Source organism: Botrytis fragariae (assembly GCF_013461495.1).
Source record: "Botrytis fragariae strain BVB16 chromosome Unknown tig00000075, whole genome shotgun sequence".
Taxonomy (NCBI): domain Eukaryota; kingdom Fungi; phylum Ascomycota; class Leotiomycetes; order Helotiales; family Sclerotiniaceae; genus Botrytis; species Botrytis fragariae.
In genome coordinates this window covers 1,346,289-1,367,175 of record NW_023500995.1, presented here as the reverse complement: position 1 = coordinate 1,367,175, position 20,887 = coordinate 1,346,289, and the positions used below count along the sequence as shown (strand labels likewise).

Sequence of the window (20,887 nt, the reverse complement as noted above, 5' to 3'; positions counted from 1 at the left end):
ATGTTCAATCTTAAGTTGAATGTTACGATGGGATATTTCTACGTGCTTGCTAGCTATCGTACTTTCGCGTCTTCTTCTCAAACTTCTTACCGCATTTCACCTTGATTACAGACCATTGGTGCCACCCTTTCCAGTTGTGAGCTTTACATGCTCTGTATGCTCTATAGCTTGCTTCATCAGAAAGTGTCAAGTCTCCCATACATTCTGGATAATGTCCACCACCACTGACACATTTGTCTTCCGAGACATGACCATTTCGAAGTATACCTTCTCGGCTGCCTTGGCATATTCTACGAGATGTTAAGAATTCTTTGCTTTCCCCAACAATGTGGGATGGGCGTCTACATGCCTCGTTCCCACAAAGCTTGTTTTTCGTCAAGTAGCTACCATCCGATATATATTTCGCTTCCAAAGCTAGTAGACCCTCTTTGGGTGGCATATGATTCTAAATGAGCAAGACGACCACCTCGTCCAGGATCAGCAACCACTTATGATTCATTAAGCAATGTGAGCAGCCATATTTCAACTCAATTGTCGCAGATGCTACCGCCCCCTCTAGAATGCATTTTTTCGGGTCCGGGAATGCCTTACTTTCAAGCTCCAAGAAACTTTTGCGAATTATGCCTAGCGTTTTTTTCTCTTGAAGACCTCTTTTGAAACACTTTGCATGATGAGGAGGAGATGAGTAACCTGAGACCCTTATATGAGATTTGGATTTTTGAAACAACTCGTCTACCCATGCTATCTTCTTACTCCGCCACACCCCTTCATTCACGAGAGGTGAAAAGTTTGGTTCTTGCTCGTCTGTAGAATCGTAGATATTAACATATGAGTCCTCGGCAGTGAGGCTATCATCAGTAAGATCACCCTTTGCGGAAGCATCCTCTGCTGCAATATTTTCTGTAGCGTTATTACCTTCCTTCAGGTGGACCAAATCATGTCTATTGACGTCAGCAGCTCCATCACCATCGCCATCATCATCAGAAATTTCGACAATTTCTAACTTGCGCTTGATACCGCTACCATAAGCACTCTTTTTCGGGTCACTTGTGGCTATTCTGACGCCAATTACTTCTTTCTTCATAGCCGCTGTGAATGCTTTGCTTTGAGTATGGCTCGATACCGTCGGCGTCGCAATGATGGTTTCTGTCTGTATTGCTGTTGCGACCATCTTGCCCTTCCTGTCGGTCGGATCTGTGGCCTTCTGGATTTTATTATCCTGTATATTATTGCTCATTCGAAAGTGCTGCCTCTCAGTCATCGTCGTCTTCTGTGCAGATAAGCGCGCGGCACTCCTGAAATCATGTTTCCACGACGATGCAAGTTGTCTGCTTTTACTTTGGTGGGACTGAAGACCCGGCGACCAACTTGAAGTTGGAGCTTCCCCGGATCTAACGATACTTGCCGACTTGTTTGATGGTAGCGTAGCTTTGGCTTCTTCGATGGCATTCGCAATAGTGGACGCCCCCTGTGCACTTTCCGCCATCTCTTTGCTTTGACTTTTACCTCCATCTACAACTTCCTCTAAAGTGGACTGCTTCTGCGTGGTCTCATTGTTGCTTTTCTCAACACTTCTGATTGATGCGGCGGTTTTTTGCACATTAGATCGAGCTGGAGTACCAGAACGGGACTTTATAGTATCATTTGTTAGCTGCTTGATGAGCACCCAATGAAGAAATTCGAACCTACTCTGGCAAGAATCTTCGAAGCTTTAATCTGGTCATTTTCTGCAATCCAAAGGGCGAACTCGAGAAGTCCTACTGCATCCCCCTTATAAGGTTGGCTTTCGAACTAAGTTGATAGTTAGTATAGCTGATGGTGAACTTTTTGAAAGTCTCATATAATGCGTATATGCCTCGAATCAAGGGAAAACTCCACATGTAATTTGGACATCTCGAATCATATTTACACAATGAATAATCTAGGCGTTCCACCTCATTCAACGCCTTCAAACATTATGCCGAATCACTCACCCTTAGAAGCACATCTGCAGCCTCCCAAATGGATCCACTCGTATGAAATACCGCGAAACGAATCAGTTCATTGTCAAATCCCAACCCCGCAACATTTTCGACGGTCAACTGGGGAGCTTCTTGAGCAGGCTGCTCCGAGACAGCTCTTTGTGCTAGAGGCTTACTTGCGCTTTCATTGGGGTTGGTCATGGTGTTTTGTTCTAGTTGAACGGTCAAGATCAATTGAGGAAGTCAGCGTGTCCTTTTGCTAGATACGTGGTGTGGATTGCTTGATGAATTATTATTGAGTGTGTTGTTGTATCTGTTTAGACAAAGTGAGGGGAGGATTTGAGACTTATTTTGGTCCAATGGGTTGAAAGGTGGAGGGTACGTAATGAGAAAAGGGTGGGGAAGGTGATTAAGGTTGGAGAAGCGAGAAAAGTGAACGAAATATAGAAAGGGGAGCGGGACAAGAGTAAAATCTCATCCCAATTTAAATTTGGCTGTAGCGTTCTATAACTTATAACGCATCCGCTGATATCATATAGCATGATTTACAATGTCGTTGCATGACTTAAAGGTCATGTACATTGTCGATTTGTTGGTTTTTAGAATACATACACAAGAGAAGCTTGATGCATCTCGCTTAACACAATAATCTCGTTACCATGCTTCATGCTGTATGCTGCTAGGCTATCATGGATAATCTTTTCCCCACGTCATGATGCCCCTGATGCTAAATAAACACACCCCCTCCTCGTACTAACACCGCAGAAGACACAAGGCCTTGCCGTCGCTGGAAATGGAATATCGCAACCCACACAGACTTCACAAAACTGAATAATAAAACTCATAGCAGAAAAGAAATGTTGTAGTGTGCCGAAGGCCAGCTTCGATTTTTTTGAGTGCAATTGTGCCGAAGGAGGATTGTTTAAACTGAGTCGTGGCGATATCAAAGTGAAAGACTTTTCACCTTGTTCGAATTACGAGGAGATTGCTCAGTTGCCAGGCAAATTTGTAGTGAAACTTCATTTGATCTCGAAGTGAGTGATGACACTGATGAGTAGACCAAGCACAAATCGAAAGTCCTTTTACAGAACATGGGAACCTTCATGCGCATCTTGACATATAGCCTGGCATGCCAACAAGTTCAGAATGTGTAATTCCCCCTCTTGTTTGACCCGTAAGTAGACACGGGGAGTTATGAGAAAATCTATTGGCTCTACCCTGACAACAATAATCAAGTCTATTTCGGGCATTGACGCGACATCTTCAACGTGAGATGATAGTGATGTGCTCTCATCCAATAAGATTCAGAAGATTCGAGTTGATATTGAGTTGGTTGGGCCGAGACTCGAACTGTTTTCTATCTTAGCATCTCAAATTCAGAGCAAGATTAGGGGCCCTAAGCTACAGACCTCAAGCAAATTGTCTACGGCGTCGAATAAATCATCATTTAAATGGTACACAGCAAAATCGACCAGTTCTCCCCTAGCTGTAGAGCGTTTCAGTGGTCAAGTCACCACCTTTAGGAGAAGTAGCAATCTTGCGTTTAGGCATGGGTAGTTTTGGAAGTTCAGCGAAAGGGGTGTGGTGCATTATAGCACCCAACAGAAGAGAGATGAGTCGACAAGCCTGGTGGATATTTTTTGGAAGCTGTCGAGATTGTTTACTTGTTAGAAAAGATAGGGAAGAGTGTCTCGACGTCTTGAGTGCTTGTTTCGAAATAAACAAACTCGCATGCAAAACCTAATAGACAAACGCTGGTAAAGTGTTCTATTGGATATTAAATAACGTGTTATCACGTGAAGCTGCAATTTCCCGCCCATCTAGGACTTTTTTTTCAATGTAACATGAAATCCTTGTGAGTCCACTTCTCCGTAGCCTTTCTCTTCGCCTTCTTTGCGAAACTGATAGGACGTCTACTTTCGACTTTTCCACGAACCAGCATATTTCTGTACCTATCTTTCAACAAGTTACCCTCGGGTTTCAGCAACCTCAATGATTCTTGCAACTCGTCTGGTAAGACGAGCTCAAGGTCCCTCTCTGGCAAAGAAATCTTTCCCAGTTTTCTTCTTCGCAGTTCCATATCATCGCCTTCACTACTATCGTCCTCCACAACCGTCAACGAGCGAGCCTTTTCTTTCTCCGCAAGAGCCTTAGCCAATTTCTTGATTTGTGCAGCTTGTTCTTCTTTCTTTTTGTTATGGGCAGCCATTTTAGCTTTTCTTTCCTCTTCCTTTCTCCTCTTTATCCTATTTCGTTGAGCTTGAGTTTTCCTCTCAGGCCTCTTAGCGTTCAAACGAACATCTTCTGCACCACTCTCAAAACCTTCCCAAGCAGAATCTTCTTCCCACTCTGACATATCTGCTCGTGCTTCCGCAGCTTCTGCCTCGGCCGCAGATCTATTCGCTGCTTCTCGCTTTTTCTGTTCTAACTCAATAGCAGCCAATCGTTTTTTCTCCGCTGCAAGCTCCTTCTCTCCCTCAGTCATCAACCTCTCTTCGTAATCTGTGAATACTGGGTTATAACTGTATCCTCCTTCCGGCTTTTTAACCGCAGGAATATCTTTTCCACTGGCTGCCAACGAAATTGGCTTTTGCTTCCATGAACTGGGGATTGTTGTCTTTTTTGCCTTCTCGAGAAATGAGAACCTTGGATCTTGTGTCGCTTCTTCTATGTCCTTCTGCTCGTCCCAGGGATCGAATGAAGCTTCCGTGACTTCAACCGTCTTCTCTTGATGCCCATCGGCAATTTTGCGTAGTCGAGTAAGCTCTTTGTGTGAAATATAACCGGTTCTTTGGCGCTTCGATTCGATAATTCCATCGGTAGTACCTTGTCCTGGGCGCTTCTTCATTGACACAGCTGGAACAGCAGAGCGTTGAGCAATGATTTCATCGGCTTTGAGTGGCTTAGAGGCTTTCAAGTATTTCTTCGGTATCGCAGCATCTCCAGCAGTATCCAAGGTGAAAAGATCAGCGGAATCCTTTTCAGCAATAACTCCACTGCAATTGAATTAGTGATATACCAATGATTGATTTACAGATGGTCACTTACCCTGCAATCAATTCATCTCTAACTTCATCCAAACCTTCTTGGACTTCTGTAACATCGACATTCTTTCTCCAAGCCTTCTTTCCTTTCCTTGACTTTTGATTGTGTTGTTGAGGAGCATCTTTAGAGCCCGCAAGTGGTTTAAGGACAGGCATTTTGTTACTGTTGTGTTGCTGAAACTTTCGAAATTCTGGCGATTGCGAGAAAAATAATTTTGAGATTACGATAATTTTTCTGATAGCTACGGTAGCCTGTTCGAGCCAAAGGCCCAGCCTCGGCCGCCTCCAACAATTTACGGTCAGGCTATTGAAGCAAGCTTCTGAAAGTCGTCCTCCTTTGTTTAAAAGGCGATACCGAAGTAAATTTACGACTTTCAGAGATTCCCTGAAAACATCTTAATCAATTAATATAAACTTCTTGACCGTCTTCATATTCTGGAACTTCAAAATGGCGCAAGCAACTGGAACCTACAATAATCCCCTGAAGAAGTTCAAGTATGTTGTTTTCTGTCTTGTCTGATACCACATCACTAATTATGATTGCAGATTGGTCTTCCTTGGGGAGCAAAGCGGTATGAACTTCATGCGGTATTCTATATGGTTGACAAGTTAATAATGAATTGCAGTTGGCAAGACTTCTCTTATTACACGTTTCATGTACGACTCTTTCGACAACATGTACCAAGCAACGATTGGTATAGATTTCCTCTCTAAAGTGAGCATTCTCCGAGCACCGTGTCCATAGCAATAAGTCTAATACTTTCTTCAGACTATGTACCTGGAGGACAGAACTGTGCGATTGCAACTATGGGATACCGCTGGACAAGAGAGATTTCGAAGTTTGATTCCTTCATACATTCGCGATTCTAGTGTAGCAGTGGTGGTTTATGATATTTCAAGTACGATATTATATTTGCCTTTCAAACTACATACTCTAATGTCTTGTTAGATCGAAAATCATTCCAAAACACAAGGAAATGGGTGGACGACGTCAGAGGAGAACGAGGAAACGATGTCATTATTGTATTGGTTGGCAACAAGACAGATTTGAACGACAAAAGAGAAGTGACCACAAGCGAGGGTGAAGAGGAGGCAAAGAAGAACAACTTGATGTTCATTGAAACGAGTGCAAAACTGGGTCACAACGTGAAGACTTTATTCAGGAGGATAGCTCAGGCTTTGCCTGGGATGGAAGGTGCTGATAACGCAGCGACGCCGAACCAAAGTAAGTTCGAATGTGGCCAACGGCATTGGAGCGGCAGTTGCTAACCGTGGAAATAGTGATTGATGTTAACGTCAACCCAACTCCTGCAAGTCAAGAAGGATGTGCATGTTAAACGAGGAAAGTAATAATGGGAGTAATCAGATTCTTTTCGATGCTTGTCTTAATTGGGACTTTGAAAGGATTAGGAGCATAGCATTTCACAGCGTATTTATATGATATCGATAGCGTACATCTTTGGCGTACCTACTTAATGAGCTCTTGAAGTTATTGTAGACTAGGGGTAGAAAGCTAAGTGATCAGATTCTGGAATAAAAGAACACACTTTACCTCATCGAGTCTTACCGTTATGAGTGCCCAAGGGTGGATTGCATGTTGAATTTACTGATCTAACAGTTTTGAAGCCTCTCGCAAGCAATCCCATGATTTCAATGATGAACGCGACCCTCTCCGAACGGGCGGAAAAAGTTGAACACCAAAATTCTACATCGCAATCTAAATTTGATATCAAAACATTCAAGTGATGTTTCTTTTTGGAATTACCAAACCCAATAAACCTCCAAATAACATTCCGTCTTCATCTCACAAAAATTGAATACGTGAAGATAAATTTAGATTCGATTTTAATTCAAGAACCACTTTCAAACTTTGCTCTTCTGTTTGCGGACTTGCTGTTCGGACTTCTTGTCTATCGCGAGCCCCTCTAAGATTGTGCCGATCCAAATATAGGTTATGGCTTACATAAGTAACGCCAGTCCGAAGATCCGAAAAACCATCTTCCAAGTTATCAATCAGGAACGACTTTGTATCTTTTCTTTTGGCGCATCATTGAATCTTTTTGCTTCTCGTCGCAACACATTGACAAGTCAAATTCCTACACACCTATACAATTTCATGATGGTCTCCTTACCGCGATGGGTGCGGGTTCCTCGCCCCAGGGTAGGTAATCTCTATTTATCAATCTTTTGTTGTCCATGGCAGAAAGAGCAATATTAATTAGTGAACAGACTTTCCTATATCTTATGACTTTACGTACCGGAACAGAAATGATTTCATTATCAATGATCTTCAATAAAGTTACTGGTTTTTACGGTCTTCTCGCAGTGCTTGCCGGCTTGAAATTGTCGCCTCTACAACTTTCAATGTACATATATTCCGTCGCGGCTCTCGCACTTACCGCGTTCCTTATGCCTCACATCCGCAAACAAACACCGTTTCAATGCTTAGCCCTCGCATGGTTTTACTTGTTCGACACGATCATCAATACCGCCTTCACCACCGCGTTCGCAGTAACATGGCTCCTAGCCGTAAGCGCCGATCAATCTAATAAGGGTATTCCAAGCGCCGCTCCAGGAGGTAGCACGATCGATGAAACGGCAGGCTTTACAAGCCCAAAATTCAATGTCAGCGCAGTCAACGTTATTGCCTCGCCGGCTTCAGGTGCTGGACAAGATGCGGTAGCATACGGAACTGCAGCGGGAGCAACTCTTGAGCAGAGTGTTGGGATCGAGGAAAGCGTTCCTAGTATTATCGTCGTTGGAATCCTCACATTGATTCGAGTCTACTTTATTTTGGTAGTTATGGCATATGCACGACAAGTGTTAAGGCAGAACATGTACTCTGCCTCTTCAACAAAATTACATCTTAACACCGATGGTAGCACCGATGCTCGCGCAGAAAATCCATTTGCGATAGACTCGCCCCAAGGGCAAGGTTGGAAGGGCAAACTTGGTAGACTTATGGTGAAGGTTGGAGAAGGATATTGGCTTGGTGGTCAAGTAGACGAAGCATGGGCCAAAGGTTTAGATGGACGATTCAAGACCCAAAGAACATTCAATGGGCCTCCAGGTACCATAGAAAGAGAAAGAAGAGCGAGAAGTGGAACAGGACCACCTATTCCTGCCAAGGGTCTCGGCATTGGGAAGTTGTAAGACTATCTATCTTCAATGTGATGATGGCCGTTTGGGCTGTGAGGAATAGATATGATAGATGGATTTCTATTGTGTTGGTACGATAATGTAAGCTGTATAGGAAAGCAATGGTGTAAACTGGAGGACGTCATTGGCATGCCATTCTGTTGATACATTTCAGAAGAGCTTGATGATCAATCTTTCGTAACCTCCAAGCTGGAAGAGGTTTTCATAGTACATATGGCGTTCTTTGGGTACATTGGTAGGGGGTGCTTGCAAGCAGTCAAACTTTTTTGGTGGATTCTCGAATTGCTTATGGTCATGGAATAGGAAATCATTGATGACGGCAAATACTATTATATAATGATTTAGGAATTAATGCAAATTGATAGTTGCAAGCTGTGAAAACATCTCGTGTTCGGGTTCCAAGTCCAGTTCAACTTTCTTGCCACCAATATTGGCCTCACTTCGATGCTTTCAAAGCCCGAATGCAACGAGGCAGCCAAGAACCATTCAAGCGTCAAACCAACCACGCTTTAAAACTAGACCAGGCACAAAACAAGACATCAACACGGGCAAGACGGGCTTTACTCGGAAAGTGCCTTATACTAAAGTAAATAAAAGCATTTCGGGATTCTTCTCCCTTGTTAATTTTGATATTCTCACCATCAAATATTTTGATCAGCATCGATGGCGTGCTCAATTGTGGCTGGTGTTTTCCTTCAAAGCCGTTTTAGATGACAAACGATACTTTTGTTGATTTCTAATTGGTCAATCACATGTCCCTTTCTCCATGAATTTATGTCCCAAATCCTTCCATTCCCTCACTATCCCCTCTGTTTACTACATACACTTGTTGACTATACCATAAATGACAATAAATCGACTGATTGCCGTTGGTCAAATGCACTTGATAGCCTCGATAGCCTCGATAGCCTCCAATATCTAAAGATATACCCTTGTATCATTCGCCGAATATCGCATCACATTAATGGCCCTAGGAGGAGGCACTTGATTAGGAAGAGAGAAAAATATATTTGATCATGTCGTTCCTCTTTCGCAGTCTCGAGAACACTTCTAATACTTCATCTCATTCTCATTCTTCTAACAAGATGGCGACGAATTCAGGAAAGATTCGTACACCTGAAGAAGCTGGTATGTCTATCCTCTCTGTGCTATCAGTTCTATCTATCAGTTCCACAACCCTGTTATGCGGCACCTTTCCCCTCCATTCACCCCCACTTCAAGAGATTCTATGACACTGATTTTATTATTTACCGTGAATAGTGGCAAGAATTGCATATTTGTCCAGCGATGTAATCATTTCTGTACAGCCTGCTCATTCAATTGAGTCGGAGTTCTCTTCACACTTACACAGATATGCTGGAAGAAAGGATCTGAGTCTTGTTGCTGCAAATGAGAGTGGTGTCCCAGAGGTAAGTTATCTCAGGTTACATTCATCCAGTGTGAATTAAAGTATTGACGTGATATTCATCTAGTTACAAACGATTCGACACAACAATGATCCTTTATTATCAGTATTTACACCAATCCGCAATGGAAAACTTGTTACAGTCACTACAAGTTCCTCAATCCTCGTTTCCTCCGTACCCCACCTATACAGACTCGCCAACTTTCCAGTGGTCATTCACGTCTCATTACAACCCTCACAGTATCCAGATTACTCTTCGATAACTTCGATACGAAATTCTGGCTTCACATTTTTACAGTCCGAGACATTACAGGAGGCACAAGATATTGCTGTGACTGCACATGCTCTCGCTATCAAGTCAGGGAAAGGTGTCATTCATTTCTTTGATTCCAGATCGGCAGCCAACGATGAAGATGTTGATTTCGAGGACCCAAATGTTGTCTCAAAGATCTTGAATATCGATTCTGTGAGAGTGTTTCAAAGCAGCAAGATTGGAGGCTCTAGCATATATGCCGATGATGGAAGAATTGCAACTATTTCCGAGAACGTTGCAACAGGCGTTACGTCCGGAGGGGAGAATAGTACTGAGTCCGCTGTACCAGGCCAGACAACCACTGAGGTACCATCTAAGGCTTCATCTGTAGGATCCTCCAAATCCTCTTCAGTACGAGCAAGCAGTGTGGATAGCAGTGCTTCTTCTGCTACAACAGTCGATGCGCCAAATGCACGGGCTGTAAGCTCGGACGATATTTATAACTTTGTCTCTGGCATTTGGGATCAATTGAAGTTGATGGTTGGCAGAGAGTATACTCCTTTTCAATACACTGGCCCTTCGAATGCTGAAAATGCCTTGTTCATTTTTGGATCAGATGTTGGATTATTTGGCCGAGCAATTGACGAAGGAGCCGACGAAGTTTTTGCCAAAGCTGGTATCATTACTGCACGACTGTATAGGCCATGGTTGGGCTCTAAATTGATCGAGGCCATCCCTAGATCTATTAAGAGAATCGCTGTTCTCGAGCAAATTAGAAGAAAGACAACCAAATGGGGACCTTTACTTTTGGATTTACTTACCACACTCAAATCGGGACCTGGAGGCGGTGTAGAAGTTATCGTTGGACACCAATTGGGATTTATTGAACCGGATACAGTACGACAAGCACTTCGTGGTGTTGTACAAAATTTGGTTTCCGAGAAGCCGGTTCAGAACTTGGAGGTCGGGAATCCCGATGGACCTAATGAATCTTCAAGCGATCCTGCTTTAAGCCAACCAAAAGTCGAGTCTGCTTATATGAAGATCTTGGACCAGGTCTTCGGTAAGAGACTTCATTTGGCAAATCAAATAGGTTCCCAAAATGCTGGTATCTCGTCCACCATTGCGTCAAATCCAGAATTTGGTTTTGGTTCTCTTTTAGCTAGAAAAGAGCATCGCCAAAGGTTTACCGAGGAAATCAAGGAGGCGGCCCAATCTAAAGAATTTATCACAGAAGCACCTAAATCATGGCTTTCAAAATGGTCTGCAGATGCCAGTGATGATTTAGCAGATGAAATCATTGCTCGCCTCGAAACAGATGGATCTGCGTTATCACGAAATTTACTGTCAAAGAAGGGATTGTTCCGCAAGGAGTCCCCTTGGCTTGTTGGCTCTGATGCTTGGGCGTATGACCTTGGAAACTCTGGTGTACACCATGTCATCGCATCCGGTGAAAACGTCAACATGCTCATCATCGACTCCACACCATACTCTGAGCGCTCAGCCGCTGATGCCGAAAGAAGAAAGAAGGACATTGGTCTTTATGCCATGAACTTTGGTAACGCTTACGTTGCATCTGTTGCTGTGTACAGTTCTTATACTCAAGTGCTGCAAGCAATGATTGAGGCAGATCAATTCAATGGTCCATCTGTTGTCGTTGCTTACCTTCCATACTTCAAAGAGAATGATTCTCCTCTCACAGTTCTCCAAGAAACCAAGAAGGCGGTAGACCTTGGCTACTGGCCATTGTACAGATGGAACCCTGACAATGAAGAAAAGGGCGAAGTCAACTTCTCTCTGGATTCAGAGCGAATCAAGAAAGAACTCAAGGACTTCTTGGCTCGTGATAACCATCTCACTCAGTTGATGAAGAAGCATCCCCAATTCTCATCCAATCTTTCCGAAGATTACGGTACAGAAGTACGTGCTTTACAAAAGAGAAAAGCCAAGGATGCATACAATGAGCTTCTTGAGGGTATGCTCGGTGCACCCTTGACTATTCTCTTTGCTTCGGACAATGGCAACGCTGAATCTTTATCAAAGAGATTGGGTAACAGAGGTAAAGCCCGTGGCTTGAAGACAATCGTCATGGCTATGGAGGATTATCCCATCGAAGATCTTCCCACTGAAGAAAACATTGTCTTCTTGACGAGTACTGCTGGTCAAGGAGAATTCCCACAAAATGGTCATGCATTCTGGGAAGCCATCAAAGATAACACCGACTTGGATCTCGCATCAGTCAATTACTCTGTATTCGCCCTTGGAGATAGTCATTACTGGCCTCGCAAAGAAGATAAACACTATTACAACAAGCCAGGAAAGGACCTCGATCGTGTCTTGGCAAATCTCGGTGGAAAGCGTCTTGCTGATGTTGGACTGGGTGATGATCAGGATCCAGATGGATACCAAACTGGTTATCAAAACTGGGAACCTATCATTTGGCAGTCTCTCGGAGTCGACAAAGTTGAAGGTCTTGAGCCTGAAGCTCCACCGATTACCAACGAGGACATCAAAATCGAGTCCAACTACCTTCGTGGTACCATTGAAGAAGGATTGAAAGATATGTCAACTATGGCCATTTCTGCCGCTGATCAACAATTGACCAAATTCCACGGTACATATATGCAAGATGACCGTGATCTTCGGGATGAACGCAAGGCACAAGGTCTCGAGCCTGCTTATTCTTTCATGATTCGTTGTAGATTGGCTGGTGGTGTTGCCACTCCAAAGCAATGGATTCAAATGGATGATGTCAGCAACGAATTCGGAAACGAGACCATGAAACTTACCACCCGCCAAACCTTCCAATTCCACGGTGTCATCAAAACCAAGCTCAAGGGAGCCATGCGTGGTATCAACAAATCTTTGATGACCACCATCGCTGCATGTGGTGATGTCAATCGTAACGTCATGTGCAGTAGTTTGCCAACTGGTTCAAAATACCATAAGCAAGTTCATGCCATTTCTAAGAAGATTTCTGATCATCTTTTACCGTCTACAACTGCTTATCATGAAATTTGGATCAAGGATGAAGATGACAAGAAGGTTCAAGTCGCTGGCGAAGCTGTTCAAGATTATGAGCCTCTCTATGGTCCTACTTATTTGCCAAGAAAGTTTAAGATCACTATTGCCATCCCACCACACAACGATACTGATGTATATGCTCACGATGTTGGTCTTATTGCTATCAAGGGCGAAGACGGTAACTTGGCAGGATTCAATCTTCTCGTCGGTGGTGGTATGGGTGTTACACACAACAACAAGAAAACATATCCTAGAACTGGAAGCAACCTTGGATATGTTTCCAAGGAACAAGCTCACATTGCTTGTGAGAAGGTCATGCTTGTTCAGCGTGATCACGGTGATCGCAAGAACCGAAAACATGCTCGTCTCAAGTACACTGTTGATGATATGGGTGTCGATGTTTTCAAGGGCAAGGTCGAAGAATTATGGGGCCAGAAATTCGAGAAGGCTAAGCCATTCAAATTCCAAAGCAACATCGACACATTTGGCTGGGTAAAGGATGAGACTGGATTAAACCACTTCACTCTTTTCATCGAAAACGGTCGCATTGAAGACACTGCCGACTTCCCAATGAAGACTGGCCTTCGAGAAGTCGCCAAGGTTCACAAGGGTGAATTCAGATTAACCGGTAACCAACATTTAATCCTCAGCAACGTTGCCGATGAAGACCTTCCAACGATGAAAGAGATGTTAGCTAAGTACAAGCTTGATAATGTTTCTTTCTCCGGAATGCGTCTTTCATCCTCCGCATGTGTCGCTTTCCCAACATGTGGTCTTGCCATGGCTGAGTCCGAACGTTATCTCCCACAACTCATTACTAAACTCGAAGGCGTCATTGAAGAAAATGGCATGCGTCAAGATTCTATCGTTATGCGTATGACAGGTTGTCCTAACGGATGCGCTAGACCTTGGTTAGCCGAAGTTGCTTTCGTGGGCAAAGCCTATGGTGCATATAACATGTATCTTGGAGGTGGATATCACGGTCAACGTCTCAACAAACTCTACAGAAGCAGTATCAAAGAAGAGGAAATTTTGGAGATCATGAAGCCATTATTGAAGAGATACTCGTTGGAGAGAGAAGAGGGCGAGCACTTCGGAGATTTCTGCATTAGAATTGGTATGATTAAAGAGACGACTGAGGGAAAGACTTTCCATGATGACGTGAGTATTTCTGTTCCCTAACACATGACTGAGATTTGTCCTAACGTTAATAATAGGTTGCTGAGGAGGAATCTGACGAAGAATGAAGATATGATTGATTGATTGAATAAAATTCCAATAGAATAGTCCTTTCTACACTGCACGTGCGCATGGCGTTTCAACGGGTTTAAAATTACCAAATGATTTATGTTGCTCTTCTTTTCTTGTTCATATCTTCTCAGATATGCTATGAATGTATTTCAAACAAAGTTTGGCATTCAACTGCACATCCGATGGGGTTGGTTGGTTTTCTCAATCTGTACATATTTGAGTCACTGGCAGCATTGTCTTCTTAGATTCAAAATAAAATGTACATTACAAAATTCAGGAAGAAATTTGACATCTAGATTGTCTTTTCAGTATTTTATGATGCTGTCACAGTCGAGGACAAGCCAAAGCCAAGATGTCGAACTTTAAGTGAATTTTATCATATCTTGGAGATGGGTAATGACTGCAAAGATCGTCGAGGCATTCCATATCAAAGTCAAGTAAAGCTTGTTTCTAGCCAGTTAGGATGCAATTCATAATGAGATGGATTGGTATTCATGGCGCAACATTCAGGTGAGATGTTATTAGTTGTGTTAATGGAGTGATTCTTTGATTTCCTACGGTGGGCTTAACCTGAAGCTGTTGAATTACTTAGGGACGACATTGATGAACTGAAGTTGGCACATTCATGGGTTCAAGCAGAAAGAAGCGCCAAACGGGTCTCTATATGTCATCTAGTGTAATGTAAAGTCATTTGCTATGCATACTAGGTTTTTCCTTGTGTCTGAAATGTATGTTGATACTAGGGACTGCTTTCTGTGGCTGCAATCTATGAATTATAAGTTACTTACTGGAGATGGCAATGCTGGTATAAGTTGTACCATTTCCATGCAGCTCGAATTGTACGATGAAGTGGATTGGGTATGTTATGGTTGAGAAATTTGTGTAAAAGCTCATTATGGTGTCTGGAGTATAATCATCAGTAACTGACTTGAAGAAGATGTGCCAGTCTCTTCTAAAGTCTCCTTCACAAGCAGTTCCTTGATTGTTTTTTCAACAATCTAATGCAAGATTGCATCCCTTCCATCAGATTTGATTTAGCGAGGTATCCTTTCACAAAGGAAGCCCGTGTTGTACACGGAATAATGTTGTTACTACTACACAACAGAGGAAGGAACTTGGTCGCACCTATCATTCTGATATAACTTCTCGCACCGAATAGGATCACCTCGATTTGATGGATACATTGAATTTGAATAACAGGTAGGTACGATGGAAGCTAAAAGTTTAGTTTCGTACTCCTTCACTAAAATCGAGGGTCCTTCTATGCGAGATTAATTCTTTTTTCCCCCCTACAACTACGAAACCCTCTCGTCGACAACACTTTTTCTTTCCACAAGTACTCAATTTTTTCCAATTCTTCAGTTGTAATTCATGTTCTTGATACACATTGTGAATCGTACACCCTCTGTCACACCATCTTGATAATTTCCTGCCAAAATCTTCCTTCCCCTTCATTGTCACTTTCCATTCGCAATACCATACAAAGTTTCTATAGCGATCATTCATTTCATTTGACGAGATCCGCATTTCCAGTGTACCATAACAAATTACCAAGACGCATACATAAAAATGGCTACACCCGCTGTACTGGCAGATTCTGCTGGTGATCCTCAGGTCGACGCCGATAATCTTAATGCAATGGCGTCTGCATATGTTCAGCCCCAACATAAGAAATTCCACGATTCTTCAGTCACTTTTGAGGAATATCATTATTATGCCGGTATCGCACGCACAGAAGAGGATGCCAGTACTAATGATGATATTAGCGACACCACTTTGTTTTCTCTTATTGTTCCACCCAAGAATTTAAAGGGTCAAACTCCGGTCAATTCCGTACCTGTGGCGGAGAAGTCGAATGAGGGAAATGCTAAGAATGGAGCTGCAAAGATAGATATTGAGAGAAATGTACATGATATGTCCCATGGTGATCGTTCGACGATTGCAAATGATGAGTGGACAAATGCCAGTAGGGCTTTGAGAACGGCTACTTGGTCTTCAGTTTTTTATCTGATTACCACAGATATCTTGGGCCCTTTTGGTGTTCCGTAAGTGATTGAATGGCTGCTCTTTTGATGCAAAATCAGCTAATACTTTACTTGCTAGTTTTGCCTTAGGTACTCTAGGCTGGGGACCTGGTATCGCACTCTATACTGTATTTGGAGGATTGGCAGTGTAGTAAGATATTTTTGATATCTGTACTTGAACCACACGCTAACAACTACTAGTGGTGGGTTCCTTTTATACTACATGTTCCTCGGGCTCGATTCCCATCAGTATCCATTGAGAACGTATGGAGATATAGCTTTCCGAGTTTATGGAGCACCTGTTCGACACACAGTCAATATTCTTCAATCTATCCAACTCCTCTTCAATGTCGGTGTGATTGTTGTTGGCAGTGGGCAGGTGAGCATATCTCTACTTGATGGACTTTCTACTATTTTTTAAGTCTTTCATCATTCTAACATAATCATAGGCACTTTCTCAAGTCTCAAAATTCAAACTATGCTACGCAATCTGCTGTCTGGCATTCGCGCTTGCTGGTTTTTTCCTTGGTCAAGTTCGCACTTTACAAAAGTTTGGCTGGTTAGCCAATGCCGCCATCTGGATGAACGTTTTCATCATTTTGTGTTCGATGATTGTCATTTCACATAGTGCGCCAAATTACTTAGCTGTGGATGCTGCTGCTGGAACTGCACTTGGTGGTGCACTCGTCATCCCGGATGATGCTGGTAAATTTCCACCCGTCACAACATTTGGCAATCTCCCTCCTTCAACAGCTGGTTTCACTGGTGCCGTGAATGGACTCATGCAAGCCGTTTATGCATATGGAGGAGCTATGTTATTCACAGAATTCATGTCGGAGATGCGCAAGCCCCGTGACTTTTGGAAGGGTATGATTTGTGCTCAAGCATTCATCTATATTCTGTACATGATCTACGGATGCTTCATCTATGGCTACCAGGGTCAATATGCTGTCAATCCTTCCTTTCAAGGTGTATCCCCCTATGCATGGCAAACTGTCAACAACATTATTGCGTTCATGTCAGCTCTTATCGCAGCGGGCCTATACGGTAATATCGGTATCAAAGTCCTATACAATAACATATTAATGGATTTCTTTGGTGCACCACCTCTCAACTCACATAGAGGAAAATTGATTTGGATGAGCATTGTTCCAGTTTATTGGTCAATCGCTTATATCGTTTCTGCTGCCATACCAAATTTCTTTGGTCTCTCGTCCCTTGTCGCAGCCCTCTGTATTCTACAATTCACTTACACATTTCCGCCTATCCTCTACGTGGGCTACTGCATCCGAGTTGATGCTATTCTTGATACGGAAGGTTTCAATCCCACCACCGGTCAAGTCACACTCACGGACACTGGGTTTAAAAGAATCCTGCGAGGTTTCAAAAAGAGATTTATTTTGAACACCTGGAACATCATTTACTTCTGTGGTGCATTGTTGACGGCTGCTTTGGGCGCGTATAGTGCTATTGAAGCATTGATTGCGGCCTTTAAGGAGCCTAAAATCACGGCTTTTACGTGCAGGAGCCCAGTAAATGCTGGATAAGGCAGTCCAGGCAGAGAGAAATTTGTTTGCTTTTACAAGACTGACGAATTCGAATGCCAGGTTATGCTGGGGAATCATACAACATATGAAGTGGTTCAATGGATGCGAGGAAATCGAAAGTTCACCTAGCTAACTAAGAGACGTATTTTGGGGTAGTTTTGGTTTGCTGTTTGTAGTATTACGGGTGAGGCGAATTACTAATTATGTGTGAGAAATATGTTACATATTGCTAGCGAAGAGTGGAAGAAATTTCAAAGGAATATCTATATATTCACAGGTACTTTATTTGCTTAAATATACGATACTAAAGGGAAAAAATGGGGAGGTTGATATCATTACACTTATGTCAAGATATCTTAGCTATACAAATAAATGTATTTTGATGTACAAGAACATGTTTAACTTGTATAATAGATATCCTTGAAACTTTTAAGATTAAATACGTCAATGCAACCAGTACAAATGATTATAAAATTATGGATATACTGGCAATATGCAGAAAGAATGTGGAGTTTACGAGTATTTGAAATTGTGAGTAACAACTAGTTATAGATTTTATTTACTAGATATAGATATATAGTAGTATGATAAACAATAGTGATATTAGTAATATAGTAGTAGTAATATAATAGTAGTAGTAGCAGTAGTAGTAATAAAAATACCTAGCATTCGAAATTGTAGCCTAGCTCCACTTGATGGGTTGGGATTTCTATGATACGCGTGATAGATCTGGGAACATGGGGAATTCTCTGAATCATACGTCCTCTCTCTTTTGGGAGGAGAAAATATGGAATTATCTTGTTGAATCTTGATGAAAAAATGGTGAAGGATCTCTCTCTAGTGTGAATTGACCGGTAGAGGGTTTGTGAAAGAGATTTTTATTTTCATTTGGTTGGTTGTTTGTTTATTTATTTATTCATCTATCTACTACTACTCCCAATGAGCCCTCACGCCTCCCCAGCCGCCTTCTCCTTATGTCCCTTCACCAAACCCTCTCTCCTGGCCTCCTCATCCACAATGTACGGAATCTCCTCTTTCAAACTCCTCCCGGTCGGGTTCCACCCCAGATACTTCCTCGCTCTCTGCGCGAACCCCTTCGAATTCAACCCCCAGGAAATCGCTTCAAATCCCGCTAACTCCTTTGCTTCATCCACATCCATCGCGGCTACCTCTTTCGTGTTGATAAGTCCTTTGGCGAATGCGTCGGCGCCGACTTGTTGGGAAACTTCGCCCCAGACATGGTGACCGTTTTCGGCGAGGAAATACCCTTTCTCGTTCCAGATTTCTACGTCCTCGGAAGATTGGGAGTTTGAGACTGCGCGCTCGGCGAGCAGGAGGAAGAGAGTGCTCAGATCGTGGACGTGTACGTTATCCCACTCGGTGCGACCTTTTCCGAGTTGGGGGGCTTGGCCTTTTTGCAGGGTGATGCGGACGAGGTTGTAGACTTGTCTGCTGCGTTGGTTGCCGGGGCCGCGGCCGGGGCCGTAGATGGTGGGGGGACAGACGATGGCGGTTTTGAGGGAGGGGGAGCCGGCCGAGAGGACCAGCTTGTCGATGTCTCGGTGGAAGGCCGAGTCGGGGAGGGAGGTCAGTTGAGAGACGCCGGTGAGATCGTCGTAGGGGGGTTGCGAGGGGGCCTCGCCGTAGGTTTGCGTTTCCATGTCTTTCCAGCAGAGGATGCCGGTGCCGGAGAGGTGCAGCCAGTAGCCTGGGTTGGAGGGGGTGTGGCCGCGAGCGAGTCCGGTGGCGATGGCTTTTGCGGCTATTTCGTGGTCGGAGGAGTCGGCTGTGTCTGTTTGTGTGGGGGTTTGTTAGGGGGGTTTTGGGGTTCTGGTTTCTGTAGATGGGATGGGGGGTTGGTTCTATTTTATATGATATAATATAAAATGGAATAGGATGAATAGAATGGAGGTTTGGTTCTATTTTATATGATATAAAATGGAATAGGATGGGATGGGATAGGATAGGATAGGATAGGATAGGATAGGATAGGATAGGATGGGGATTTGGTTTTATTCATATGATGTAAAATAGAATAGGATAGGATAGAATGAGGATTTGATTCTATTGCATATGATATGATAGAATAGAAGGGGAGAAAAGAATAAAAGAAGGGGAACATACGTAACACAACATCGGCCTTGGCAGCTTCTTCTTCAATAATCGACGCATCTTCCAAAGTACCATATACTAAATGGACTTTTGGGAAGGCGGCGGCGACGGGCGCCCCTCGATCAGAGTTGCGGACGAGAGCTGTGAATTCCCAGTCTGGGTGGGCGTTGTAGAGTGTGTAGAGGGCATCGCCTCCGGTGTACCCTGTGGTTCCTGTGCTTTTGGGGAGTGAGTTTGAGGGAGTTTTGGTGGTGGTGGGATGGGTAACTTACATGAATATTTTGGGCGCCATTGTTTGTGTCTTGTAGATTTTACGCGGTGTTATTTTATCGAATTGTAAATACAAGTTTTGGTTTGCTTAATTGATGTAAATATAAGAAATCCAACAGAATAGAGATATCTTGAAAGGAGATGGGTATATATAAATAGTGAGCTCTTCGATCCCGTCATTGAAAATATTATGGGGTCGTCATGACGTAAGATACTTTTCGCATGTAAGTTATTTATAAGCAAGCAATAGAGGGGTAAATATTGAAATTGCCCATGTTTTCGATGTTTTCGATGTTTTGTTTTCTCTTAAGAATTTATCCATCGTCTTTCATTACCCAGGTGTGAAGTGTGAGTGCGTGTTATGTGAATTTGATAGGACTCCTACTAGCTTTATGTGTAAGAGAGGATTTGACCTCCTCTCCGGAATCTCTCTTTATTCATTGTTACTTGCGAATGAATGTTTTCACTGATCTTATTTAAAGAAAGAATACTGTTTTTATGGATTTGGCCATTTGATATATTTAGATATATATATATATATATATATACATACCTATCTAGGTATACTCTGTCTGCTTTATTTACTAACTTGTATTGATTTGCTATGCTGATGTAATCCTACGCTCGTAGATTACCAAGAATGATATTGCAGGATTTCAACTTGAGATCCTGGAGACAAGTAAAGGTCCTGTTTTGATAGATACCTCAAGTACCTAGGTAGCCAGGTCTATTTGTACTTCCCCCTACCGGGGATCTATCTCTTCGATCTTCATGCGGGTACCTGTCAGCATCTTCTTGGTATGTATGGTACATGGACCAGCTCGACCGGCTATATTC

At 43.0% G+C, this 20,887-nt stretch overlaps 7 protein-coding genes across 7 annotated transcripts; 4 read left to right on the top strand and 3 right to left on the bottom strand.

The window, feature by feature from the left end:
- Positions 1-49: 49 nt before the first annotated feature.
- Positions 50-2,162, bottom strand: Bfra_005907 (uncharacterized protein; the record flags this gene model as incomplete). Its single annotated transcript, XM_037336282.1, has 4 exons — positions 50-445; positions 467-1,630; positions 1,690-1,791; positions 1,974-2,162. 4 exons carry the CDS (start codon positions 2,160-2,162, stop codon positions 50-52), a joined length of 1,851 nt encoding a protein of 616 aa, XP_037191492.1.
- A 1,633-nt stretch (positions 2,163-3,795) lies between these two features.
- Positions 3,796-5,161, bottom strand: Bfra_005906 (putative 60s ribosome subunit biogenesis protein nop53 protein; the record flags this gene model as incomplete). The annotated part of the gene is made up of 2 exons (XM_037336281.1): positions 3,796-4,957; positions 5,010-5,161. The coding sequence occupies 2 exons, from the start codon at positions 5,159-5,161 to the stop codon at positions 3,796-3,798; spliced, it is 1,314 nt and encodes a 437-aa protein (XP_037191491.1).
- Positions 5,162-5,453: 292 nt separating this feature from the next.
- Positions 5,454-6,342, top strand: Bfra_005905 (putative ras small monomeric gtpase protein; the record flags this gene model as incomplete). The annotated part of the gene is made up of 6 exons (XM_037336280.1): positions 5,454-5,500; positions 5,552-5,577; positions 5,632-5,720; positions 5,775-5,904; positions 5,955-6,230; positions 6,287-6,342. 6 exons carry the CDS (start codon positions 5,454-5,456, stop codon positions 6,340-6,342), a joined length of 624 nt encoding a protein of 207 aa, XP_037191490.1.
- A 782-nt stretch (positions 6,343-7,124) lies between these two features.
- On the top strand, positions 7,125-8,158 carry Bfra_005904 (uncharacterized protein; the record flags this gene model as incomplete). The annotated part of the gene is made up of 2 exons (XM_037336279.1): positions 7,125-7,166; positions 7,235-8,158. 2 exons carry the CDS (start codon positions 7,125-7,127, stop codon positions 8,156-8,158), a joined length of 966 nt encoding a protein of 321 aa, XP_037191489.1.
- A 1,022-nt stretch (positions 8,159-9,180) lies between these two features.
- On the top strand, positions 9,181-14,369 carry Bfra_005903 (putative sulfite reductase subunit beta protein; the record flags this gene model as incomplete). Its single annotated transcript, XM_037336278.1, has 4 exons — positions 9,181-9,292; positions 9,425-9,573; positions 9,637-14,007; positions 14,064-14,369. 4 exons carry the CDS (start codon positions 9,181-9,183, stop codon positions 14,091-14,093), a joined length of 4,662 nt encoding a protein of 1,553 aa, XP_037191488.1. The 3' UTR covers positions 14,094-14,369.
- Positions 14,370-15,666: 1,297 nt separating this feature from the next.
- On the top strand, positions 15,667-17,668 carry Bfra_005902 (putative amino acid protein; the record flags this gene model as incomplete). The annotated part of the gene is made up of 4 exons (XM_037336277.1): positions 15,667-16,142; positions 16,201-16,269; positions 16,323-16,500; positions 16,571-17,668. The coding sequence occupies 4 exons, from the start codon at positions 15,667-15,669 to the stop codon at positions 17,666-17,668; spliced, it is 1,821 nt and encodes a 606-aa protein (XP_037191487.1).
- Positions 17,669-18,615: 947 nt separating this feature from the next.
- On the bottom strand, positions 18,616-20,132 carry Bfra_005901 (putative nucleoside-diphosphate-sugar epimerase protein; the record flags this gene model as incomplete). Its single annotated transcript, XM_037336276.1, has 3 exons — positions 20,053-20,132; positions 19,793-19,998; positions 18,616-19,460 (listed from the first exon to the last, which is right to left on the bottom strand). The coding sequence occupies exons 1-3, from the start codon at positions 20,070-20,072 to the stop codon at positions 18,616-18,618; spliced, it is 1,071 nt and encodes a 356-aa protein (XP_037191486.1). The 5' UTR covers positions 20,073-20,132.
- Between the last annotated feature and the right edge of the window lie 755 nt (positions 20,133-20,887).